A 26,858-nucleotide genomic window follows, 5' to 3' on the forward strand; every position below is an offset into this window, starting at 1 on the left:
GAACAGGTTAGCCACCGCTACCTGGCTGCTCAACACCCTTTTCTGACCTTAAGTGTCACTGGATGTATGTGTTGCGTGCATGTGCGCACATACATACATACATACAGACAGACAGACAGACAGACAGACAGACAGACACACACACACACTCATAAGATAAATATTAAAAAGCAAGGGTAGCAAAGGAGGAATCATGATTCTAGGACCTCCAGGATAACACTTTTCTGAGCTACCACAGTGAGCAAGTAAAACACCTATAAATACAGCAAAGTCTAGAAGCAGCCTTAACCCTGGGGAAAGATAGGGGAGCAGAGAACAGAAACAGAATGTGACTCCGCTGGAGTGATGGGAGGGAACATTTTAACTCTTCAGTTTTTCTACCTCTCTGCTGCATCTACTGGGACCTGAGCCTAGGACTTTATATTGCTAGTCAAGTACCAAAGAACTGACCTAGCCAGCCCTCTTTCTTCTAAGTTTTATTTTAGGTGCATGGATGTCTTGCCTGCATGTATGTGTGTGCACCCAAATCCTGGTCCACAAGGAGATCATAAGAGGACAGAGGTGCTGGAAACTGAACCCGGGTCCTCTGTAAGAGTAACAAGTGGTCTTAACTGCTGAGCCCTCTCTCCTGCCCCAAGGAGATGGGGTTGGGAAGGAATTTCAATGTACTCTTTGATGACTAGTGAGGTTGAACATACTTTCCATCGTTTCCTGGCCATTTATATTTGCCCTTTGAGACAGGTCTGTTCATTTCATCAGCTTGTTCACTGCTAAGCTCTTCCTCTTGTCAGACGCTGGCAAAGATGTCCCTGCTGCTCTGTGGCCGTCTCTCCAGTTGGTTATCACCTGTCTCCTTTGCTGTACAGAGCCCTCTACTTTTCACCAGGTCCCTCATGCTATAGCCTCCCAAGTACTGGGATTAAGACCTCTGTCACCAGGCCCTTTCTGTTGTGGCTATCTGCTTCTGTGTACAACTCCAGGGGTTGGGTTTGGTGAGGGGCAGAGACAATTCCTGATGAGAGGGGTTGGTATAGGGCAAGTATTCTTGGACAGCATCTCCCCTGCCCCCCCCCACTTCCCATTCCAGTAATAGGCTGCAATGAGTAAGTTTCAAGGAGTTATAGTAACCAGGATGGATAATAAATGAACCCACCCACCACAGACAAAGACATATGGACAGATCAAGACAAAGAGGACAGGAAAACAATGGGATTTTAGATTTACTGCCCTCTTGTTTGCTCTCCCATGTTTGTCCCATTCCCATCTCCTTCCACCTTTGCTACCCCAAGCTGCAGCCTCAGAGTTCCAATGTCTGGTCTCTGGTTCAAGTCCCCGAGATCCTCTAAGGAAGGTGAAGGGAAGAGCCAGTGGAGAGCACTGAGCAGGGTGGTGCCTGGGTCTGTGTCCCAGTGCCTGGGCAGGAAGGGAATGGTGCCCAATCCGAGTTCATGAGGACAGGAGACTCATTCACTGTAAACCAACTACAGATGTGCTGGGGTGGGGTGGGGAGGGGGATTAGGGCCACATTCCCAAACCGCAGCTCCTTCCGCCAGCCACCACCAGGGCAGGGCAGGAGGGGTTAACTTAGCAGCCTCCTGGCAGGATCCCTGCCACACAGGCAGCTCACTCTCCCACCCCAGCCTGAATGCCAGGGTCCAACTCCCTGACACACACCCCTCCCACACTGCTAAGGGCTGCTCCCAGGGTAACCGGCAAAGTCAACAGCAGTCGGGCCACCTGGGGACGGGACCCTGGAGTACCTATTCCCAGCCCTGGAGTGAAAGGCAGAGTTTGTCTGCGCCCCCCTCTTCCCCCATGACGTCTCTGCCTCCTGAGATTGCCACAGCTTGCCTCTTCTTCTCCCTTGTCCTTCAGCTGATAATGGCTACCCAAAAAATAGTCTTTCCCAGGAGGGGGATACTTGGCCCCTAGGGTGACAGCAAGACCAGAGCTGAGTAATTCCAGGGTGGAAAATGTGATGTGATTCTGGGGCCCATTCCCCAGGTGCTGGCCGCTCTGGGAGTGTTGCGTTGCTGGGATGGTCCTATGGGCTAGTGCCTGGCCTAGGCCATCCAGTGATTTTTCTTTTCTTCTGGAGTCGTTGACCATCCCTGTGGGAGTGCTTCTGTTCTGTGCAGAGGACTTCACTTTTCTCTGGCTCTGTGCTCCGTAGTATAAAGTTAAACTACTGGCTTCCCTCTCTAGGTTTGAGAACCTTTCAGCCTTGGTTTGTTTGGAGTCAGAGAACGTCCCAATTAGACACAGGCTATGTATGGGCTTCTAGAGACCCAGCGTCAACAACATTCGTGGCGCATCTACCAGGCAGCCCGGCAGGCCTTGTTGGCTGAGCCAGACACACACCCTCGCCTGGGCTTTCTCCCTCACACCCAGCGCAAGGCTCCTCCCATCCTCCCTCCTCCCTAAAGTTCTTTCAGTCCTCCTCCCAGCCAGCTTCTCCCCCTCTAAATCCAAGCCTAAAGGTGGGGACGATTATTGGCAGCGAGAGACCCACGCGCCTTAACTCCTGGAGCTGACTGCAGGCAGAGCGAGAGGGAGGAGGTCTGTGAACCCAATTCGCTGCACCCTCATAACTCCCACTAGTTAAACCAGTTTGCTCCTAGACCATAGGACAGAAAAGGCCAGGGGAAGGGAAACTGCTTCGACCTGCAGGTGGAGGTTAACTAAGAAAAGAGGACAGTGTCTTCTCCTCTAGTATACTCCTGCCCCATCACTCCACGTCCTGGGAGTGTCCACAGCCCTCACTGCCTATCCTGGGAGGTACCAGAGACCGGCCTGGCAGAATACAGCATGGCCAAAGACAACTCAGTCTCCCCAAATGGCTGGAAGGGGGATAGCGCCAGAGAGAAAGGGTTGGCATCATGGAGCCCAGGACACTGACCTCTGCCAGCTCTGCCCGGCCTCCCGGGGATGGAGCCACGGAAGCCTAGCAAATGGGAGGGGCAGAGACCCAGGCGTCCTGGGCCGCCCCGCCCAGTCCCCCCCCAGCCACCTCCCCCCCAGCCCCAGGGCACCGAGGAGGGAGCCGGGCAGGGGCAGGCGGCAGGGGAGGGAGGAGCGAGGGCGGGAGGGGGAGGAGGGAGCCAGGCAGGGAGGGAGGTGGGGGGGTAGGGAGGGAGAAAAAGAAAGAAAATATTTTCCGTGTCCCCGCCTGCGGAGTCAGTGTGCGGTTTGGGAGAAAATGTGTCGGATATTTTGGGGCGGTCACGTGGGCGGGCGGGCTCCGAGAGGCCCCGGGATTGTCCCAGCCTAGAGCCGTGCCCCCCTGAAGCCCCCCATTACCGCGAGTCACTAACACCGCGGCGCTCCATCCCCGAGACCGCCCGACGCCGGGACCTCGGGGCTCTGCGGCCTTCCTTTCCCCCGCCCTCCCCTCCAGGTGAGTCAGGCGGGGAAGCCGGCTCGCCCGCTCGCCCGCCCTCCGGCCGCGGACGCCGGGGTCCTCTGCTGAAATGAGCCAGGGGCGGGGGCGTCAGGAGCCTTGGGGTCCTTTCCTTCCCGGGGTGGCCAGGCTGTTAGCCGGGCTTGCGAGGAGGCTTCCTGCCCCAAGTTGGAGTCAGTCGTGACCTGGGAAGGGAAAGGGAAGATTTTTAGACAGACTGAGGATGGGCCGGGTTATCTGCCCTTGATTTTGGTGAGTATTGAAGGAGAGCATTTAGGAAAGTCTTGGGCAAGCGAACTTATCTTCCTGTACTCGGAATGTCAGAGAAGACGGGTTTTCCTCCTCTGGGAAAGAATGGCATTCTTCCACCGGGGGTTACTGAAGGGTGGATCTGATGATCTAAGTACCCTTTCTCCAGCGGGATGGCAGGTCTCTGCAAAGGGACCAGAAAAAGTCTAGGAAGTGGTCCTAGTTGTGTCTAGGTGGGTAAAGTGGTCTGCAGACTCTGGGTTATCTTTGATCTATCCCTAAGTGCACAAGTGGATCAACGAAGGGGAACTCTTTTAGAATATTCTGGGGGGGGGGTGTCTGATGGAACAAAGGTGAAGGTTCAGGACAGGTTCAGGAGAGCCCCAGTTCAGGACTGCCACTGACAGTGCCTCTCTTTTTTGTTTTTGTTTTTTTTCCCCAGGGGTTTCTACCAGCTCCCTCACCTCAGCCTGGCCCAGTATGTAGGAGGGAGTCTCTGCAGAGGCCAGAGGGTAAGAGAATATGTTTAGTTGGTGGTCATTCGGATGGGGCAGCAGGGATGTCTGACTCTGGGAGGGGACTCAAGGACAAAATGCTCAAATAATTCCCTCTTGCAGGATTTAAGCCTTGGGCAGTTGGGGTCCTACTTCTCAAGTTTGAGGCTTCTGCTCTTATGGTCATTCTTTAGGTACTGAGTTGGGGCTTGAGGACTACAGCCATTGTCAGTAAGAAGACATGAAGGGGGTTAAGGGGAGTGTGGGTGTCCAAGGTGCTCGGAGCTTGGATATCCCAACACACACACACACACACACACACACACACACACACAGACAGACACACACACACAGTGGTTTAGAGCTGGTAGGCAGCACAGGACACGCCCCCCAACCCAGGCACACCCCCACCTCTGGCTCAGAAAGCTACCTAACTGGCACCTCCAGTTCCCCCCTCGGCCCCACCCTGCCCGTGCCCTCTGATGCCCACACACATTCCACTGGCATTGCCTGCCTGCCTCCTGGGTACTGCCCCTCCCTGGGGCCAGTGGGGTAGAGGGAGGACACCTGAGGATTCAAAGTGGAGAATCAAGGGTCTAGACTCTCCCAACAACAGCACGGAGCCAGAGGGGCTAGGTCCACTGCTGCCTCCTGGAGAGCAGGCTGGGAGCTCAGGCTAGAGCAAAGGATGCCTGGGTTCTCCGCCCATTCTGAAGATGGGGTCATGGAAAAAGGTGGTCGTGTTTATACAGAGGGGAGGGGGGCAGCGGGTGGAGAGCAACTGACAAGAGCAGCTTTGTTCCAGGCTCTGGAGCGGGCAGGGCAGCAGGGAGACGCCCCCCTCCATCCGGCAGCCCCCTTCATCCATGCCCTCCCCTCAACTCCACCTCATCTCTGAGAAAAGCTTTGTAAGAACCCTTTCCCCAAGTCATTTGCCCGCCTTCTAGGCTGCGCCATCTGAGGTGGCATCTTGGAAAGAGGGAAGCGTTCTCTCATCTTCTGCAGATCCCACAAAGAACCAAGACAGTTAAGGCCGCCTTTAGGATTTCCTTTGACTCCACACTATCTTGCTCTCTTCTACCTGGAACTGAAGTGTGCCCCTTCCCAGAGAGACCAGACTTAGGAGAGAGGAATCTTTGTCACATTATTCTTTACCTCCAAGCCTCCCCTCCCAGGTGGTTGAGGAGGAAGGCCAAGGAGAGTTGTCCTTGGTGAGGACCAGGAGCCTGAACACCCCCAGCCTCCCAACCCCCGTTGAAGTCCTGCCTTACCCTAGAGGTCTGTTTCTTATCTGTAGGTAAGATGCCAAGACAAAGATGGCTCGAATAGAGAGCCTATTCCCAGTCTAAGCAGAATCTGGGAAACATTGGGGGGGGGGGGTGCTCTACTAGCTAGTCACTCTTGGCATTGGAGGGGTTAATCCACTTGGAATGTAACCCAGCCTGTTGAGCTATGGCCCAGGGGCCTAGGGGGCCCTGGACTCCTGGATCCACCTGGGTTCAACTTGGGATGAGGACCTCATGGATCCTGAAGGTTCTGAGTTAATACTGTAGGACTCTGGAGACAGCAGGGGTAAAGAACTGGAGGGTCCTGGGCCTATCAGTGGTGCCTAGTGAGGACCAGAGTCTCCTTTACAGGTTTGTTTCTAGGAGTCTGGAGGTTGAGAGAGATGAAAGAGGGAGAAGAAAAGCAGAGGTACCAAGACAGGGAAAGAGATGCAGATCCTAGAAAGTTTCTAATGGGAAGGGATGCCCACCTGTGTGCTCACTGGGGTCTTCGACCACCTTCATTTTCTTAGCTATAGAGCGAAGCTGCTCTCCCGGCCCCTTAACCTCCACAGTGGTAGGTGGTTCTGGAGATCCTGATGCAGAACCTTTCCCTTCGCCACAGCATGGTGGTGTGCAGGACCTGGGTTTCCTCAATCAGGGGTCAGACGAAGTCACATCTGAGGGAGGAAAGGACATAGAAAGAGTTTTTAGAAGTCCAGAGAGAGAGACGGAGGAGCAGCAGTGCAGACTGAGGACAAGGAGGGGATTTTATGGTGCTACAATTCTCTCATAGTAAAGGCTCCACCTGCACGGAGAACGGACCGTAGGCTGACTGTGGGATGGTTGGTGTCAGAGGAAGAGTTGGGAGGGGAAACAAGGAAGACTGAGGAAAACAGAGACAGCAAGTGATAATTGAAAGGCACGCAGGAAGCAGCACAAAACATGACATTTTTTGATGTAACATTTGGCGTGTGCTCCTACCTTACCCTACACACCATGTGCACCTTACCAACGGGTGGGTCCTGTTGTTCTCCAAATAGTAGATGAGGACACAGAGGCACAGAGAGATTAAATAATTGCTCCCAAGTCCTCCAGCCAGCAAGTGTGTAGGGGGTCTGCACATGACCAGAACACCGTTTTCTCCAAAGTCATATAAGACTCAGAAGTTACAGTAGAGATTGCTGCCACCATGGTGGTAGGGGTTTGAATTAATTTATTTTTTAATGTGTTTATTTATTTGACGCAAGGTCTTACTGTGTAGGCCTGGCTGGCCTCAGACTGAGAGATCTGCCTGCCTCTGCCTCATGGGTGCTGGGATCAAAGGAATTCAGGGCTTAAATTAAGGAGTACATGCTCAGTTCGAAATGTGTCTCTTCCTGGTCCTAGGTATCGAACCCAGGATCTCGCACTTGCGGCATCCTAAGCCATTGACCCACCGCTGAGCTATATATACTCCCAGTCTGAGTGCTTGACTCACTCTCTAGTTTGCAAAGACAGGTGTTAGAACAGATGCCTGGCCCAGCTCTGATGCTTCACCAAAAGATCTCGAACCGTTATTCACCTTAGAACCTCAGTTTACACCTCCCTGAAGCTTAGCTGAGGAATTTCTCAGAATCTGTACAGCTTTCCACCCTGCCCGCTCTATGGAAGTGCACAAGCCAGGGCAGTAGGTCTAACAGAACACTCACAGCCTCGTGCTGCATGGCAATCCACTGGGTAGTCGTCTGTCACCTCATGTGTCCTTTTCTTTTATCTCTCCCTAGGACCCTTGGAGACCCATTGGGCAGGCCAGGCAGGGTGGGCACGGAGCCTCCCAGGCCAGGGCAGTGGGCATGGGCGGGGGCTGCAGCTGAAGACCACCCCCGCCCACTGCAGAGTCCAAGGGATTCCCACGCTGCAGCTACCATGGCCACCAATAAGGAGCGACTCTTTGCGCCCGGTGCCCTGGGGCCTGGATCTGGTTACCCAGGAGCAGGCTTCCCATTCGCCTTCCCAGGGGCACTCAGAGGGTCACCACCATTTGAGATGCTGAGCCCTAGCTTCCGGGGCCTGGGCCAGCCTGACCTCCCCAAGGAGATGGCTTCTCTCTGTGAGTCTCAGGGGTCTTGGGGAAATGAGGGCAGATGGGTCGGGGGTGATATAGAAGATGGACACCCTTGTTGAATAGGTGGACAGGGACGGAGCTTTCTTGGGAGGATGGTGGTGTGTCAGAGAGGGGTAGTGGGGGTGGAGTTAGATGTATTTTGTGGATAGTATCTATGGATGAAGGTTCAGTTCAAAGATGATCTCAAAGTAGAGGGTCTAAAACTGCCTCCTAGGCCACTCAGCACAGAGGGAGCACAGTCCTGTGGATACCTGAGTGTACTTGTACTTCTGGTGTCCTTCAAGGCTGCATTCGGTTGGGGGTGGTGGGGAGGGCAGACCGGGACTAGAGAATCTGAGAAGTCTGTCTGTCAGCTGGCTCTGTGATGAAGAAGGGCATTGGGGTTCTAAGACTGCAAACAGGAAGGAAACTCAGTGCCCAGTGCGTATAGACTTGTGGGGCTGGGAAAATGCCTAAAGGCTCCGAGGACAGAAACAGCCCGGTTGGCAAAGAGGTGGCTCTTGGTCCACAACATACCTAGATTGGAGCAAGGGTTACGCTGGAGCATCCTCTCCCTTAGTCACATGTTTCTAGACTCCTCCCCTCCCCCCATGTCTGGAATAGTCCCCACACACTGCAGATCCCTACTTGTCCTGGGGCCTGCCCTCTTTAGGTTGTGTTTCAATGGTGCCAGCAAGTAAGGCCTGAGCTTCCTTTCTCCCTCTGGGACCCCTCTTTGCCCACTTGTCGATTGTCCCTCCTTACCAGGACATGACAAGCAGGGGTGTGGTGGTGGTGGGGCCTCGTGTACTCCAGTTTCAGGCACAGGGCTCGGTGTATACAGTGAAGGTGCAAAAAAAAAAAAAAAAAAGTGAAGCAAAAGCTTTGCCGGAGGGTAGGGGGTTTTCGGGGGTGGGGCGGGGGTGGTGGGTGTGGGGATAGAGACAGAAAGAGAAAGATGAAGACACATTTAGCATGGTGGTTCACACTTTTAATCCCAGCACTGACGAGGCAGAGGCAGGGATCTCTGAGTTTGAGACCAGCCTGGTCTACACAGAGAAACCTGCTTCAGAGAGCAACAGCAACAACTGCAAAGGTGTAGCCATGACACTGAGCAAAAGAGAAAGATGGCCTTTAAGGCAAAGGGGGACACTTGGAGGGCTTTGTATATAGGGGGGACTAGACTGGGTTGGCAGCTCCACTGGAAACAGTCTGTTTATCTGGAGTGTGTGTGTGTGTGTGTGTGTGTGTCCCAGACCTTGTGTGGTTTGTGTGTATGTAGCATCTCCTAGATAGACTGCTTGTACACACAACTTCAGGAGCCGATTATCAGGAATTCGTAGGGCTGCTGCTGTTTGGTAGGGACTGTCTGTGGTGTGGTGTAATACAGCAGAAGGTGTGCTGTGCAGGGTGAGTGTTTGGGAACTTCAGCTGGGCTCCCTCTTCTTGAATATCATTCTGTGAACCTGCCCGGGCACCAGGAACTGGGATAAGCCTCAACTCCAATGAGCCTTGCAGGGAATCATACACCTCAGTTATACAAACTTCCGACTTGTTTTCCCAGGTTCTGTGGGAGGTAACTAAAGGAGCCAAAGTCAGAAAGGAAGAAGGGTGGCAGGAAGAATGCTGAGAGACATGGCCAAGTACCCCGTGAAAGTCTCCTTGTGTTCCTGTATTCTTCATACATGGAGACGGAGATCAGGGTTCGAAGTGAGGTCAAAGGTCGCCCTGAAGGATGGGGACTGGAAGGAGAGAAGAGCCAGCACTAGGGAAAAGGCAGCTGAGGAGGGTGTGGCGGGCTAGGTTTGGAGAGGCAGGCCCAGGCAGGGAGGTAGCAGGTGGGGTAGGGAGGAGGGAAAGGCCTGGGTCCAGACAGTGTGCTTGGGGTGGGGGCATCCAGCAGTAAGGGAGGAGGAATCCTGAAGTTTAGGGAGCCTCTCTTGGTGGCAGAGTAACTGACCAAAGGACGAGAGAGTGGTATCTCTCCTCTGCTTTGATCCGTTGTCACTTTTTGGATGTAGCCATCTAATCATAAACGGGAGGGGTGGACCAGAGCCATAAACCTCAGGACACACCCATACTCACCTACACTGTGAGCCTCTGTCTCTAGTTACATCCTCTTATTCAAATGTACCATCCTCTTTCTCAGGATAGGAAGGGGTAGTTTAAGAAGGGGCCTGAAGCTTCTCCTTGGGGGCTGGTTTTTTTGGATAGTATTGAAAAGTCAGCCCCTGGCACCTTGGGGGGATATCTTTGATGAGAAGTCTTGCTCTACCTCTTGAGGCTCTCCTGGGGCATCAATGGGTGAGGCAGGCATCTTAGAACCCTGTTGTGAAGGAGGGGAGAGGCGAGTGGAACATGTGCTACCTAGCTAGGCAAGCATAGGCCTGTGTGCATGAAAAACGGAGGGAGTGCACGCGTGCGCACCCGTGTGTATGCATGCGTGGTGCATGCATGAGTGTGGACGAAAGGCCAAGTGCATCTCTCACGAACACTGATGTGCAGTGTGTTTGCTTTTCCAGACTACAGGAACAGTGTGTCAGCAGAGAGAGGATGCTGTGGTCTTGAAGACCTGGCCCAATTTGTCGTCCAAATATCGTGGCAGTATAACTGCCATGACCGTGAGGCCAGTGTGTGGGGGGCAGGGAGCCCAAGCTCCACTAAGTGACTTGGGGACCCTGTAAGCAGGCTGGCACAAGCAGAAACGGATTTAAACTGAGATGCCCAGATCTAATCCAGAGCGACAGCTATACAGGTGTAGACTCAGAGAAGGGCCAGGGACTAGGAAAAGAAGCATGGAGAGGAAGCCGTGGCAGTTGAGGGTGGCAAGCAGGCGGCAGAGAAGTCTCCTTCAGGAAAAACCCCCAGTGGCTGCCTCTTTCCCCTCCCCTCCCAGTCTCTCCTCCTCCTCCGGCTCCGACTCCAGCTCCAGGCCGACACAAACGGGGCTTTGATTGCAACAGGAAACCTCTCCGGCGGGGGGAGCCGAGTTTGCCGCCGCTGCTGGGGCCCAGGCGGCACCCCCCCCTCTCCCGGCCCCCTACCCTGTCCCAGCCCCCATCCTGCCAAGAGCTCCTCACATCCTTGCTATGGGCCTCACCCTCTCTTTCACACCTCCCTCTGCCACCCCCTCCTAGTCTTCAGAAGACCCCTCCCAGAGCTCCTCAGGTGGGACCTATCCCTTTAGGACTTACCCTTTTGGGCGGGGCCTACTTTGGTTTGAAATACCTCTTCAGTTTTTAAGAGTGAGATTTTGGGGGGAAAAAAAGGAGAGTTATTAAGCAAGAAGAACTCCAAAACAGTGATCCTCAAACCTCATGTAGAGGTGGCAAGACGGGGGTGTGGGGGGAGAGAGGATTTAGCTGTCCCGCTCCCCCAACCCAGTTCAGGCCAAACTCATTTTTGCCAGGGACTGGTAGAGCTCCGAGGGGTGACCCTTCCCAGTGGGGGAGGGGCACATTCTTTGCCCCTGGGACCATAGCTTTTCCAGGATCTAGCTGGGAGGGGGTGCACCCTAGTGGTGGGGATCTTAGGGAAGGGGGTGAGTCAGGCACCAGCCCCCCCTTTGTACCCTCACCAAGGCTGGTGGGGAACATCTGGTTCCCATGAAATGCTAGAAGGCTAATGGGTCTAATTGCTGCAATAAGGGTGGGGGGTGCTTTGGGGAAAAGAGGGGCACTAGGTCCCCCCCATTTTACTTTCTATCTAAGGCTGTACAGTGTCTTGAACAAGGGCTGGAGCTGATGGCATAGGTGGGTCTGATACCTTAATGCCTGGTCCTAAGGCACCTCTCTCTGCAATGCAGATGGGGTGTGAGGAGGATGGGGTGCATCTGGTGAAAAGAAAGGGGGGCTTTTTGAGAACTCATAGCTTCCTGGAGCCCTCCCCCCACTCTGTGCCCTCCTCCCAACCCCCTCCCTGTGGCCTGGCCACTTCTGGTTCTAATTACCAACCAGGCAGGCCTGACTTAATTGGGACCTTTCAGATTTCTGAGGGGGAAGGGGAACTTACAAGCCTCAAGTTGACTTGTCAAGGCTCCTTTTTCCTTGTTTTTTGGGGGGTACTCTTCATTTTATACCTTCTTTTCCTACTGGTTCTATTCCAATTCAGGCACTTAATCTTGTTTTGTTTTGGTTTTTTTGGGGGGGTACGGTTGGATTCAGAAATGGAGTCTAGGGTTGGACATTATGAGAAAAGTTCACATTAGGTTGGAAAGATGTTGTCTTCCTCTTCGTGCCTGCAGCAAGCTCCCAGTTTGCCCGTCCACCCCAGCCCACCATCGCCATCCGCATTTTAGGCCCTCCTCTCCAGCCCTGCCCCCTGAGTCCCTGGCAGCCTCCCGTTCCCCTCCCCCGTTCCCGCCTTCTTTGCCTACTCTGGCACCCCTTCCTGCTTTTTATTCTTCCAACAGGCGCCCCACTCTCTCTGCACCCCAGTGCGACCCCGACTCGGTACAGCAGATTCTTAGAAAAGTGCGCCCCGCCCTGGTTCAGCCACAGCGGCCGGGCGGGGGAAGGGGTCGGGCCGGGCGCCGCTCCCGCTCCCGGGCGCTCCCCGTGTGAGCCGCGCTGACAGAGCCGGCTGGGCCGGCCCGCCGAGCGGTCGGGCGGCCGGGCGGCCGGCGGGCGGGGCGCGGGGGAGGGGGCGGTTTCCGGGAGTCGCCGCCACTGGCGTTGTCCCGGGGCCAGGGTCCCCGATTCGACGCGGCCAGGCAAGGGCAAACTTCTGACGTGGCCAACCCCCTCCCTTGAGTGTCCAGGGGGCACTGGAGGTGGCACTGAGGGAGGGGCAGCTATTTCCTTCGGTGGGGTATAAGTGACCCTGAGCAGTGAATGACCAGCAGGGCAGTTACTGCGGAGCGGGGTGGGAGGGGGAGCCCTTAGCACAGTGGAAACTCGGGGTGGGGGCAGTTGTCATTGGGAGGGATCAGTTTCGTCTGAGTCGCAGTTTGGTTCTGTAGGGACAGTTTAGGGGGTAGTTTGTGCTCTGAAACTGAAGCCAGGTTCTGGGAGCGGGCAATGAGCGAGGTAGCAGGGGCACTTTGGGAGTGTCAGTCGCGGGATAGAGCTTTGGGGACTTTGAGGGAGGCGGCCCAGCCCTCGGCAGAGGAAGGATAGCCGGAGCTAGGAGGGGTAGACTCCGCTGCGCTGGAGGGGGCGGGAGGGGGGGGACTCCGCTGCGGAGCTGGCGACGGCCTGGGCGGGGTGGGGCGGGGCCGGGTCAGGAGGAGGTGAGCGCGCCCGGCCACCCGCCCCGAGGGGGGTTCCCGGAGAGTTCACCGCGGGAGCGCGCTCTGGCCCTTGGACCGGGGGTGGGAAGATCGGGAAGGAAGGAGGCGGCGGCGCGCACTGAGCCGCAGGAATGTAGTATTGAGCTCCGAAGCGCGCGCGCGCGAAGGAAGAAGGAGGAGTCGGGCCTGGGAATGAGGGGGGTGGAGGTAAGGCAGGTCCTACGAGTCTGGAGAGCTGCGTAGCGCAGGGCATCTCAAGGTTCCCTTCTACGCAGCCATTCTACATCCTTGCTTGTGTTGACTTGTATGCCGAAGAAAGGGTTGAAGGGAGGGGGGAAGACGCTGTGAAAGGAAATGTGCACATTTGACTCCTTCACGTCTTCCCCCAAATCCCCACCTGGGCACAAGCCTAGTTGAGACCTCCAGGCTGTCGAGAGAGCGGGATTGCAAGCATTTTTTTCCTGAACCAGGTGTATTTGCACAAATTCTTACACCTATGAATGTATGTGCGTGCAGACAAGCGTGTGCACTCTTGCACGTTTGGAAATTTGTGGTGCCTGCCAAGATAAATGCTTGCACAGATGTATGTCTAAGCAAGCGCGTGCGCCGCGCAGCTAGTAGACGTATGAGTATGTGTATGTGCTCCACTCCCAGCTCTGCTCATCTTGGTGCCCGGCCCCTTTCGCTCTTCAGGCCCCACCCCCATGCCTCTAGGCTCTGCTTTTACAAAAGATCTCCACAGAGCTAGCTGCCTAGGCACCCTAAGTGAGGCAGACGGAGGCAGAAGCTACAGCTTCGCCTTCGCGCCCCGCCCAGTCCCTTTCCCTTGCTGGGGATCCCCCTCTTCCCCGCCCACCCCTTACCCCCCATGCATCTCAGCGCCCTATGCTAGCCCTCCCCCTCCCCCCTCCAGGAGCGGGGCGCTGCGGGGGGAGGAGGGGGAATGGGCTGCGGGTCCTTGGTGTTCTAGCACCCAGTTTCTCTCCAAGCCGGGTCGCGATGTACGACTGCATGGAATCGTTTGTCCCGGGTCCGCGACGGCTGTATGGGGCGGCCGGGCCCGGGGCCGGCTTACTACGCAGAGCCACTGGCAGCTCCTGTTTCGCTGGACTTGAGTCTTTTGCCTGGGCACAGCCTGCCAGTCTACAATGTAGGTATTCGAGCTCGGAGATCGGGTATTGGGTGCACGAGAGGTTGGTACTTACTATTTCCGTGTGTAAAGTTTGGGACCGGGGTATAAGAGGGTATTCTGGTGCTTTCTCTGAGGTACTGGCCCTTTAAACATGAGGGCCTCCGGAGTCTCCTTTGCGTGTGTGCTGCAGTGTTTGGAGTGTATGTGGTTTTTATGGTGGATGTTTAGCTAGGGCTTTGGTTGATGCCACTCCAGAGTCCCTGGGTGAGAGACTGATGTATGTTGCTAGTGTGTCCGCCAGTCCTTAGTCTCGGAGGGATATGGCACTCAGTACAGTGGGTAGCGTTTGTGAAGTCTATGCGGAAAGTTGGGAGCGTTAAAAAAATTTGCAGAGCGTGTGAATTCCTGGTTTGTGCAGACCTAGGAGAGGTGGGTGTGGAGTAGGGGGTCTGTCCACTCACTGTCACCCTCGGCCTAGGTTGGCAGTCGTGGCCCACTGTGGGGATGTTTGTGTGCCTTGCGTGGCTGCGGGGGCGTTTTTTTTTGGAAAGTGCTGTGTCCTAGAGTGCACCCTGTGCTCTGCTTTTGGGGTGCAAGGGATGTACACAGAAGAGTGAGGAAGCAAGATTCTGTGTTCATCCTCATTAAAACAACAGCAGCAACAACAAAAATCTGGAAGTGTGTATGTGTTCGGTTATCTTGACAGATGACTTTTTCTGCATCTCCAACACATCACTTAAGCAGGAAGCGAAAAGTTTAAAGCCAAGTGTATGGAGGGGAGGGGTGTCTGGAAATGACAGCTGGTAGGGAAATAACAATCGTAAGGCCCCCAAATATCCATCTTCCCCCTCTCTGTAATGGGAGATGCCAGGCATGGGGCCCTGGAACCCCTTTCCAGAGCGGCAGTAAAAAGCTGGGGAAGGAGAGGCAGTAAAAATAAAGTCCAGATGAGAAGCAGCTTTGAAGCCTGGGTCACAGTGCCTGGCGGGGGTGGGCTGTTGGAAGGGGCTGAGAGAGGAGCCTGGGACACCCCCCCAAATTTACTGGGGGTTGGCACTGCACTCATTCGCAGTCTGGGTACGGATGACTGCAGACCTAGGCTGGGGGCACGCTGGGAAGGGGCGGGCAGCGGGCGGGGTGGCTGGCGCAGGGGGAGTGCGCACGCCGGGTCACTGAGCCCCCGCCAACGCGCCTTGCTCCTTGGCAGTCCGAAGCGCTGTTTACAAGTTCAGTTGGGTTTTTTTCCCCTTTGTTTTGTTTTTTTTTTTTTTTCCACGGCAGAGCGCTCAGATTTAACTGGGATAATGGAAAAGGAGGTATCAGACAGTAGACAGTACTTTGAAGTTGGGTGGGTTTAGAATTGATGTGCTGCTTAAAGGCTGAAGAAAAGATGGAACTGGTACATTGCACCAATTTTCTGTGAATTCTTAACCTTGCCACGCCCAGTATAATGGGGAACTATTAGGCACACTGGCTAGCATCTGAGCTACAGGGTGGGGGGAGTGTTGGCTATAGGGATCCTGGGCAGAGACTATATATGTATACATATATATATTCTTATTTAGGCCTCTGGAGAGATTTGGGGCTTGGTAGCTCAATATTTTTGCATTTCTGTTTGAGCTATTAAGTTTGGCCAGTAATGGGCCCACAGAGTCAACTATATACCCCCTGCCACACTCTCCGGGGGGCGGGGGAGGAGGGAGATGGTTTAGAGTAGAGCTGGATAGTGTGTTAGAAGCATTTGTATGGAGACTTTGGTGTCCTAGTGTTGTGCTGACTGAATGTGGTGTTTGGTAGTAGAGCAGTTAGCTTGGATTCAGCTCTGTGACTTGTCATGTGTGATGTTGGCCTACAAAAGTGTGTGTCTTCGAGTAGATTGTGTGGTAGATTGTGAGTCCAGGCAGCTCAAACTCTGGGCCTTGCAGCTGGGAGCGTTTACAGCCGGTTATAAAGAGTTTGTTTGAAGCTCTGCTCAGCCTGGCCAGGAATTTCCTCAATTTCAGCAATTTGGGCTTTAAAAGGAGAAAACCCGGAGCCCACCCCCTCCTCCTCAGCAGGGGCCCCTGCCCAGCCCAGGAGCAGCGTCCCAGTGCAGAGGTCTCAGCTCAGGGTTGAAGAGGGGATACCCGGGTGTCCCAGAAGACCCAGTTAGTTTTGCAGCCCCCTCCACCCACAGTGACCTCAAATCCTTTGAATAGCACTTTCGGATACAGGAGGCGGGGATGTGCCAGAGGGGTGTCGAGAGAGGGTAACCATGCCACTAAGATGGGAAAGGCTGCCCAAGGGCAGGCTCTCTGGGGCCTCCGTCTTATAATTGGCTGGTGCTGCCTGCCCCATGCCAGCCTGACCGCACCCAGGCCTTGCGCAAGAGAGGAAATGAGGAAATGAGGCAGCGCTCTGTGGGTAGTGAAGGCGTCAGTGCAGGGGAGAGTACCACCCCACGCACAGGCCTGTGGACCCCAGGATAGCTGAATGTGAAGACCTAAAAAACCTTCCAGTCTTTTCCAAACCTCCCAGCACCTACCATTCAGGCAACCCCACCCCCAGTCTTGAATAAATTCCCTGCACCCTTCCGCCCCCTTTCTTTTGAGGGGGAATCTAACTCCAGCAGGATTCTTATGCTAATTGAGTGTGTGGGGGTGGGGTGGGTGGCGAGGGCTTCCCTCTTTGTAAGGTGGTGGAGCTGGTTTGGAACCCCCAACCTATGGTCTCGTCTGTCCTCTCACTACCTTGGGTCGTATGGACTTGTGACCAGGTGGGTTACGTGGCGTGGGAGGAAGGGTGCACACAGGAGGTGTTTTCAAAGGATGCTGGAGGTCTTCAAGATTTTTTCAGACCACTTCCAAATTGGGCAGCAGGTCCTGCAGGCTGGATTATTTTCAAATGTCCTGAGTCTCTCTGAGGGCGAACCCTACATTCACCCAGCCTGTGGCAGGCCTGTACTCAGAAGCCGCCTGTATGAAGTGTGGCTTGGGCCTTGGCTAGGACTCCGTATGAACTACAATTACTATTTTCTGAAGCAGTTCAGGAGAGAAGACTGGCTCAGAAAGGGTCTGGGGCAGTTCCCTTCCCCTCAACTCTGTTTACCTAGTGTCACCTGACTCTGCTACACCCCAAACTGCTCCTGGACCTAAGGCCCTGAGTAAATCCCTGTCTTCCTCCTCAGCGTCTTTCACGAAAGGCCACGTTAGCTATGGTCAGAAGGCTTGGGAGCCCGGGCTCCCCTGTCCTCTGGAAGTACGGTCACTCAGCTGCAAATGCTCCCCTTCTGACCTAAGAGGTCTTTCAGGTTTGACCTGAATTGTCATTCAGTCTGGTGCCAGCTGGAGGAAGCCTGTAACTGCCCGATCTGCTAACCCCCACCCAATTGCTTCCAAAGGCTGAGGATAGTGGAACTCTGAGGTTACCAGGGTCAGGAGTGAGCCCTAACCGTTCAGCTCTATGTCCCCCCCCCCCACTTTTAAAAAATGCGCATGGTGTTCTGTCTGTATGTATTTTTGTGTGCCATTTTTGTGCCTGGTGCCCACGGAGGTCAGAAGAGGGAACCGGTCCCTCTAGAATTCACAGATAGTTGTAAACTACCATGTAGATGCTGGGAATCAAACCCTGGTCCTCTAGAAGAGTAGCCAGTGCTCTTACCTGCTGAGTCCCAACTAGTCTTCAACATTATGGAACAGAGGCAGAGAAGTTAACTCCCTGGAATTCGCAGAATTGAACTAACATTTTTGTAAAAGAGTTGGTGGTGGAGAGGGGGGCGTTGGCAGAGCCTGCAATCTCAGCAAGCCACAAAGAGTGGTCTGGGCTTTCCGGGAAGTACCTGCTCAGGGCTTGCGTACAAGGGTGACAGCAGTGGTCACCAGCGGGTCACCTTCTTCTGCTGATCTTCTGATGCTTTTCCTTCAGCGGTGGAGACACAGAGCACCAGCTCGGAGGAGATGGTACCCAGCTCCCCGTCACCCCCACCACCTCCTCGGGTCTATAAGCCATGCTTTGTATGTAATGACAAGTCTTCTGGCTATCACTACGGGGTCAGCTCCTGTGAAGGCTGCAAGGTTCGTATAGGGGGCGATGACTTTAGAACTCAGGGTTGCCTGGGCTTACGGGAGTGCAAGGCTGGGAGTGTAGCTTAGCAGTAGGGCAAATGCTTGCTCAGAGTTCTTGAAAACTCAGCAACATGTCAGAGACCCTCTTGAGGCAGGGGTGGGCCAATCTCTGTGAGTTCAAGGCCAGCCTGGTCTACGGAGCTAGTTCCAGGACATACAAAGAAACCCTGTCTTGAAGAGCCAAAAAGTAATGAATAAATGACTAGATAAATAAAAATTATTTTAAAAGATGGGGGACCCAGGGGCTGTGTTCACATGAGGGATTTTTGGGGGTTTTGTTTTGTTTTGTTTTTTGTTTTGTTTTGTTTTTGCCTGTGTGGGATGAGGGACTACTTCGGGTATGGATGATTAGCTGATTGGGTGAGGTGCTGAGAATCTAGCTGATTGGTAGAATGAGTACAGAAGGTTTGATCACATAGGCATGCACACACACATACACATACACACATATACACATACACACATATACAAATACACACACACATATACACATACATGCACACACACACACACACACACACACACACACACACGCCCCAGACAAACAAACTAGATTGGTCAGGTCTAGCTAGGGCCCCTTGTTGTGTTTGAGAAGTACTGGTATTCCCTGCATGCTGTTTAGTGACACTCCTGCTCCCAATTTCAGGGCTTCTTCAGACGCAGCATCCAGAAAAACATGGTGTATACATGTCACCGTGACAAAAACTGTATCATCAACAAGGTAACCAGGAATCGGTGCCAGTACTGCCGGCTACAAAAGTGTTTCGAAGTGGGCATGTCCAAGGAAGGTGGGTTCTCTCCCATCCTGTCCTGCCGTCTGGTTGTCCCTTTTGCCGTCCAGCTTCCCTGACCCTGAGACCAAGGCTGCCCTGTAACTGCTTTCTTCTCCAAGACCAGTCTTGTTAGGTTAGCTCTCTTCACCCTGGATGCTATATGGTCTTTTTCCATTCTCTCTCCATCATGTTCCCGAAACCTGGCACTAAGGGTTTCCCTTCTGTTTGGAGGAGCAGGAGGGTTGGGTTCATCCCTTCCCTCTCCTGTTCTTTCACAGGACAGATCCTGAGATGGCTCTGAGCTGGCCCCTCCTTTCCACCCCCCCTACCATTGTGCTGCCAAAGCTATAAGTGGATATCCTGCCTGCATATCCTGCCCCCCTCCAACCCCCAGCTCCTGCAGGGCAACCGGAAGGGCAGGATGGAGCCGAATTGGCCTAGGGAGGGAGTATGGCTGTGGGTTCTGGGTGGGGCTGGGGCAAACCAGCCTGAAATTAGGAGCCTATGTAGCAGAAAGGGAAACTAAGGCACTAATATGTATTCTTAGTGAGATCTGACCCCATTAAAGCTAGAATGAGAGAGGCTGTCCAGAAGGAGGGTCTGAGGGTCCTGATCCTTCTCTTCGCCTTCAACCCCAAGCTGTAAGGAACGACCGGAACAAGAAGAAAAAGGAGGTAAAGGAGGAGGGCTCGCCCGACAGCTATGAACTGAGCCCACAGTTAGAGGAACTCATCGCCAAGGTCAGCAAAGCCCACCAGGAGACATTCCCCTCTCTCTGCCAGCTGGGCAAGTACACCACGGTGAGGAGTGGGCAGAGTCTGGGCGAGGGTGCTGTGCGCCTCAAGAACGGGCAAGGCTTGGGGGGCAGCGCCCGGGGGGAGCCTTCACGGCTCTCCTCTTCCCTGCAGAACTCCAGTGCAGATCACCGGGTGCAACTGGACCTGGGGCTGTGGGACAAGTTCAGTGAACTGGCCACCAAATGCATCATCAAGATTGTGGAGTTTGCAAAGCGGCTGCCTGGTTTTACAGGACTCAGCATTGCCGACCAGATCACGTTGCTCAAGGCTGCCTGCCTCGACATCCTAGTGAGTTAGGCGGATGAGTTCTGGACCCCTTTCCTTCTACCACTACCACCTCATCCTTTACCCTCCTCCTCTACCCAAGCTCTTTCTGTTTTAGCCGTTGGTTGCCTTCTGGTTTGCCTAGACTCCCTTTCCAATCTCGGAGTTCCACCTCTGCCTTACTCCTCAGGTTCAGGCTTGAAACCAAACTTACTTAGGAATTTTTCCTCAGGGGGCAGCACTAACCATCATCCTTACCCCCAACCTCCAGATGCTGCGGATCTGTACCAGGTATACCCCAGAGCAAGACACCATGACGTTCTCGGATGGGCTGACCCTGAACCGAACCCAGATGCACAATGCTGGCTTTGGGCCCCTTACAGACCTCGTCTTTGCCTTTGCTGGGCAGCTCCTGCCCCTTGAGATGGATGACACAGAGACGGGACTTCTTAGTGCTATCTGCCTCATCTGTGGAGGTGCGGGGCGCCCCCTGGCGTCTGCATGGGCTTCCTCTCCCAACAGACTCCACAAGTTTGTCCAGGTGGCAGAGCTTAAGGGTCATTCCCCATGGGATTGTTCCCACTGACGGTATCCTACAGACTTCCCGTTCTATGTACAGCCTTTCAGGCTAACCAAGCTCAGGGAAAAAGAAGGAGGCAGCGTCCAGAGAACTCAGAAGGCCTGGGTGCAGCGCTGAGATAGGAATTTAGTAGGAGTGGTATCCTAGAGCAGGGTCCTGGCTGAGGGGTAAATGTAGGGCCTTACGTCAGAGGAGATGACCTGGAGGTCTCAGTGACATGAGTGAAAGACTGATGATACAGTCTGGCAAGGTCTGTTAGGCACCAGCCGCCCGTTACTGTGTCCTTCCCCGTCTCATCTGTTGTCTTTGTATAGACCGAATGGACCTGGAGGAACCCGAGAAGGTGGACAAGCTTCAGGAGCCCCTGCTGGAAGCCCTGAGACTCTATGCCCGGCGACGGAGACCCAGCCAGCCCTACATGTTTCCAAGGATGCTTATGAAAATCACGGACCTCCGGGGCATCAGCACTAAGGGTTAGTTCTGAGTCAAGCCCCTCTTCCTTCCCAGATCTGCAGGTCTCCTGAGTCACACAGGAGGACAGGCACAGGCAGGAAGAGAAAGGAACCGAGAACTAGTGAACTCCATGGAGCCCTGGCTTGCTGACTCCTTCCTTTTTTTTTTTTTTATAAGTCCGTTGTACCTGTCTTCAGACACACCAGAAGAGGGCATCTGATCCCATTACAGATGATTGTAAGTCACCATGTGGTTCCTAGGGATTGAACTCAGGACCTTTGGAAGAGCAGTCAGTGCTCCTAACCACTGAGCCATCTCTCCAGCCCCCGCCAACTATATCCTAATGGGCAGGACAAATTCTTTTCTGTTTTGGTTTGGCTACTGCTGTGTGTGTGACTGTGTATGTGTGTTGCTGGGGGAGGGGAACCCCATGTCACGCATATATTAGGGAAATGGTCCATCCAAGTGACAGCCCACCCTCCTTTACTTTTTATTCCTCATGTTTTGTATTTGGAAACTAAATGGGCTAAACTTGATCCTACTTCAGAAGCTAATTGTAGGGACTAAGCGACTACAGTACATAGTACACTTAGAGATGAGAATTAAGAGCCGTACGTGGTGGGTTGTTCTTGCATGTCATTCCAGTACTAGGGAGGCTGAGGCAGGAGGTTACTCTGAGTTCATGGGTTCGAGGCTAGCCTGGGCATTTCCACCATCACAATGCTTGTAACATCATGGGCATTTGATAAACAGTGTCATAAAAGCTCTGAACATAGAGTCTGGCTGCCATGCTGGGTAAGGGAGCCGGAAGTCCGTTACCACATAATGTGGTCTTCAAAAACAGTCTTTACAGCTCAGAAGTGATGGTGTACACCTTTAATCACATCCCCCAGGAGGCAGATGCAAGCAGGTCTGAGTGCTAGGCCAGCCTAGTGTATACAGAGAGAGTGTTAGACAGTCAGGGTTACAAAAAGAAACCTTGTTTCAAAACAACAAGCAAACAAAACCCCAAGTACCCTGACTTGAAAAACAAAGGCAAAGTGTTTATTTATTTTATGTTTATTTGATTGATTGATTGATTGATTGATTGTATATGGGCAGTTCTTGGTCATCTCATGAACACGAGGTAGAGAGCAGGGGGGTCACTCACAGGAGTAATTTCTGCTCCACATTGTGTGTGTGTGTGAGAGAGAGAGGGTTTGTGTGCCGTAGCTTGTGTGTGGAGGTCAGAAGGCAACTTTGTAGAGCTGGTTCTCTCCTTTCAGCTTTGTGTAGGTTCTTGGATCAAAGTCAGGTTATCAGACTGAGTAGTATCACAGACCTACCAAGCAGTTTTGAAGAGATACTGATCATGGTAGCATACACCTTTAACCTCAGCACCCAGGAGGCAGAGGCAGGCGGATCTCAGTGAGTCTAAGACCAGCCTGGTCTACACAGTGAGTCCTGGGACAACTAGGACTACACAGAAAGACCCTGACTCAAAACAAATAAACAAACAAGCAAAACAAAAACAAAACCAGGGCTGGAGAGAGATGACTCAGGGGTTGAGAGCACTGGCTGCTCTTCCAGGGTCTTGAGTTCAATTCCCAGCACCCTATGGTGGCTCACAACCACCCGTCATGGGATCTGATGCCCTCTTCTGGTGTGCACAAGTACATGTAGATAAGACATCCATATGCACAGGTAACTAAATCTTTCAAAAGACACCCTGAAAATTAGGCATGGTGATGCATACCTGTAATTGAAGCACACAGGAAGCAGAGCCAGGAGGATTGCTACAAGTTCAAGGCTGACCAGAGCAAGATAGCAAGATTCCATCTTAAAAAACAAAAAACAAACAAACAAAAAAAAACAACTAAATGCTTTGACCTGTGCCTCTGACCCCAAGGATGGCTGCAGGTTTGCAGTCACATGAACAGAGGTTCATGATAGCCAGGGCTCCTGTCTCTAAAACAGCCAAGAAGAGGAAGCTTGAAAGCTAGGTGAAGTTCAAGGCAGAGTGGGAACACCACAGGAAGGGAGAGGGTGAAGGCTCAGCAGAAGCGGCAGGTCTGAGCTGGAAGCACTGGTGAAGCACAGAGCAGGCCTCCACCCATGCGCTCCCCGATCCTCCGCTTGTCTCTGTAGGAGCAGAAAGGGCTATAACCCTGAAGATGGAGATTCCAGGCCCGATGCCCCCCCTGATCCGAGAGATGCTGGAGAACCCTGAGATGTTTGAGGACGACTCCTCGAAGCCTGGCCCCCACCCCAAGGCTTCCAGTGAGGATGAAGCTCCAGGGAGCCAGGGCAAAAGGGGCCAAAGTCCCCAACCTGACCAGGGCCCCTGACCTACCCCACTGTGGGGTTGGGCCCCAGGCAGCAGACTGACCATTTCCCAGATACTGCCAGTGACTGGGGGAGGACCTGCCCTGCCCACTCCTCACCTTTCCAATGAGCTCGTTGTTTTGCCAAAGTTTCTAGGGGTGCCTGTGTTCATCCCTGTCCTGTTTTAACCGGCTCCTTCTACAGTCCCGAGGGACTGCTGCGCACCTACCCGAAGAGCCGGAGAAGGGGCGAACCTGGGTCTAGACTCTAAAATCTCAGCACTGCCTTTCAGATTCAGGCCACAGGCTCCCCACGCAAGAGGAAGCCCTGCCTTCCCATGGCCCCTTCCTCTGCCAGGTGCTTGGGCCTCTGGGAACAAACAGGAACACTAGAGACCAAAAGGGGGGCCCTCAGGGAGGGCTGAGCCCACCCTCGCGCCCCACCCTGGGAGCGCCTGAACCTGCCGAGCTCAGTGCCCTCTGCGCCCCATCCTAATCCTCCTGCCTGGTGTAGGGGCAGGCTGGGGCCTGCATTTTCTGGGTTGGGGCCTGAGGGGGAAGGGAGAAATGTGAGCCCATTCTGTACCTCTGCTGAAGTACAGCACTCATCCTGGGCCCTCTATTTTACAGCCTCTCCCTTACTCCTGTTGTGCCTTGGCCCTCCTGCCCTCATCTCAGCCATCAGCCAGGGCCCTGCTACACTACAGAGGGGCCAGGGGGCCCTCTCCTAGTGCCTTCTACCCTTGACCCCCCAGAGCAGCTTGGCCCCAGGGAGGGGAGATGCTGCTTGGCTGACCCACCCTGACCCAAAGGAAGCCTCTATTTATTTATTAGCTTTTGTTTACACCCTGGAATGACCCCTTCCTCCAGGGGTCTTGGGAGGGGGAGCCCAGGGCCTCTGTGACCCCCTCCTCTCTCCCCAAGCCCCCCAGTTTATATTTAGCTGCCAAATAAGATTCCTGCAGGCTCCCCCTTCTCTCTGGGGGGTTAGGGTGCTGTCCCCTCCCCTCTGTTTACATCTCCTGTCCCGCTGTTCGCATATTGCTGAGTTTTCTATTTTTGCAAAATAAAGTGATGGAAACTCAATAGGGTGTAGATCCCTTTAAGGCTGCCCAAGTTGGGGAAGTGACCTGCGGACCTGGAGGAGAGGCTGGGCCAGGTGGTGGAGCTGCTAATGAATGGACTTTATAGTTTCTTAGGGGAGCAGAGTACCAAGTATGATGGGGGTGGCAAGGGAGGGCAGCAAGCTGTGGGAACCACTCTGAGTCTCCCTCCCCACCACCACCACCAGCAGAGAGTTCTTTCCTGCCTTTGCTGGGGTCCTGAGGTTCATGCTACTGCCTGGATGTGTGTTTGTTGGGGTCCTGAGGTTCATGCTACTGCCTGGACGTGTGTTTGCCGGCTTTGGACAGCAATCTAAGCTTCCATTTGTTTTGCAAGTTGTCCCTGGACCTGGAAGACCTGCAGCGCACTAAGCTACAGTGTTTTTAGGGTTTGTTTGAGAGAGGGTCTCATTCTAACTAAAAGGGCCTCCGACTCGTAATCCTCCCTCAACCTCCTGAGTCAGCCTGGATCACAGGCCTGAGGCACCACTCTTAGCTCAGTGTTGAACTGACTCCCAGGGACCTCTCCCATCCTTGGTGACCACACTCTCACCTTATGACCTACTCACTGGTGTCTCTTCACCCTTCGACCTCAGTCCCATCTATAGCCCTCTGGTCACTTTGTCTCCTAATGTTCTTTACTTTCTCCTGCAGGCCTTCACTCTGTCCCAACCCTTTGGAAGAGACCCTTGCCCTCCACCACTGCCCCTTGCTCTCTGTGACTCCCCCTACAGCCCCTACTAAGCCCCAGGACAAAGCTTTCCTTACCTTGCTCCTGGCTCTCTTCATCAGTGACCTGAGCTATGGGAAGGAGGAGGGTGTGGGTCAGGGGAAGCCAGAAGAGGAGGGAGAAAAGCAGAAGAAGAAAGTGAAAGAAGATTTAGAGGAAACCACAGGGCCAGGGGGAAAGAGGGCATTGTCATGGTTACCATCGGTTGAGGGGGAAGGGCAGAAAGGTCTGGCCATCCCTTATCCTGGAGCCAGCTAAGGTTCACCCCCCACACCCCCAGGACTCTCCTCCAGCCTCTGTCAGCGGCTTCCCTTTCGGGGGCATCTATTTGAGATAGGAATAGTTTTGCTCTGTATCAGGGGAGCCAACAGGAGTTGTTTGTGCTCACCGGGAATGCTGCTTCCCCTTCCTGCAGGGAACCTCGACCAGCACTGAAAAGCAGTGCTTGCTTCCAGTGGGTAACTGGTCCAGGGAAAAATCCCATTTGTATTTACAGAACTCGTCCTTCCATAGGCGAGATCCTGCCTCATCCCAGGCTGTCCTGGCTCCTGGACCTCCAGTGGCACCTCCAGACCTAACCATCTGCCTCTAACTTGCCAACTGCCAAGACCCTTACATCCTCCACCTCTTCTCCCCTTAGACGCCTCATTCCCACGGAGACTGCCTCTCCCTTCTCAGTGATGGAGACCGAACCTAAGGTCTCTTGAAAGCTGGGCAAAGATCTTGACACCGAGCTGCATCCTCACCCCACCCCTGTTCTTGTCTCACCAGATGGTCTCTTAAATAGACAGCATCTTATTTTTACAGAGGTCTGAGTGCAGATGAAATGGCAGCCATAGGGCGTTCTCCCCTTCCGGATGTCACCACCCCTTAATCCAGTTCCACATGCTGTGATGACCCCCCAAGCAAAACCATTTTCATTGCTACTTCATAACTGCAAGCTTTGCTACTGTTGTGAGTTGTAAATGCAAATACCTTGATATTTCTGATGGTCATAGGCCAACCCCCGTGAAAGGGTTGTCCAACTCCAATGGGTTCGTGACTCACAGGTTTGTGAAACCCTGGATTAAAGACTACAGTGAAGGGAGTTTTACTATTTCCTGCGAACAGAGAGAGCCAAGATTTTAACTCAGGCAGGTTGGCTTCAGAGTCCAAGTAGTTTAGCTGTGATACTATTAGGAGTTAGAGACATCTGGGAAAAGACCTCGATTCAATCCAGATTACAATTAGTTAAATGTATTGATACTGGTAAGCAGGACAGCAATCTCTGAGCCAAGTCAGAGACTGTCACTCCAAGGGGAAAGGTTTTCTTGTTTTTGTTTTTTAAAGATGAAGACCACAAGACCTCGAGTATCTGCATAAGGAAGCCAAGAGCTGCTTTGCTCTGCCAAGGCTAGGTAGGTAGTCAAGGGGACCTCAAAGTAGTCCTTGAAGGTCTGCGCAAGAATGTTAAAGAAAACAACCAACAGCAGCAACCAAATACCAGTTATATCAAAAACAAGTACAGATGCATATTCCTGGGGGGAGGGTCATTAGGAATGTACATTCCTGGTAAATCAAAAGACAAAAGGCTATTGGAACCAAGATGGAGTCCTGGCATGAAATGTAGTCATCACAACAACACAACGGTCCCTGGGTTTTCCAAAGGAACAGAAACCATCTTCTTTCATGTTTCTTCCTCTCTGGCTCCTTGCTCTCTGAGGTACTGGAAAGTTCATCAATTCTGGAAGGAAGCTGACTTAGGTTTAAGTTAAGTTACGGGTAGTTACTTGCTACCCGTGTGACATTTTGCAAAGTTGGTCTCTCTTTAAAGTCTCAGCCTCAATCTCTGTGTCTGTGGTAAGTGTGGGGGCAGGGGTGGGGGGTACCATCACTATCTGGCACGGTTGTTGTGCC

The 26,858-nt window shown here is 53.5% G+C and overlaps 1 protein-coding gene across 1 annotated transcript; it reads left to right on the plus strand.

Annotated features, from left to right (window-relative positions):
- Positions 1-3,295: 3,295 nt before the first annotated feature.
- On the plus strand, positions 3,296-24,215 carry RARG (retinoic acid receptor gamma). The gene is made up of 10 exons (XM_080938949.1): positions 3,296-3,397; positions 4,092-4,161; positions 7,175-7,500; positions 17,760-17,908; positions 18,606-18,747; positions 19,372-19,532; positions 19,641-19,817; positions 20,065-20,269; positions 20,688-20,846; positions 22,954-24,215. Exons 3-10 carry the CDS (start codon positions 7,317-7,319, stop codon positions 23,151-23,153), a joined length of 1,377 nt encoding a protein of 458 aa, XP_080795075.1. The 5' UTR covers positions 3,296-3,397; positions 4,092-4,161; positions 7,175-7,316; the 3' UTR covers positions 23,154-24,215.
- The last annotated feature ends 2,643 nt before the right edge of the window (positions 24,216-26,858 follow it).

This window comes from Micromys minutus (genome assembly GCF_963924665.1).
Source record: "Micromys minutus genome assembly, chromosome: 27".
Taxonomy (NCBI): domain Eukaryota; kingdom Metazoa; phylum Chordata; class Mammalia; order Rodentia; family Muridae; genus Micromys; species Micromys minutus.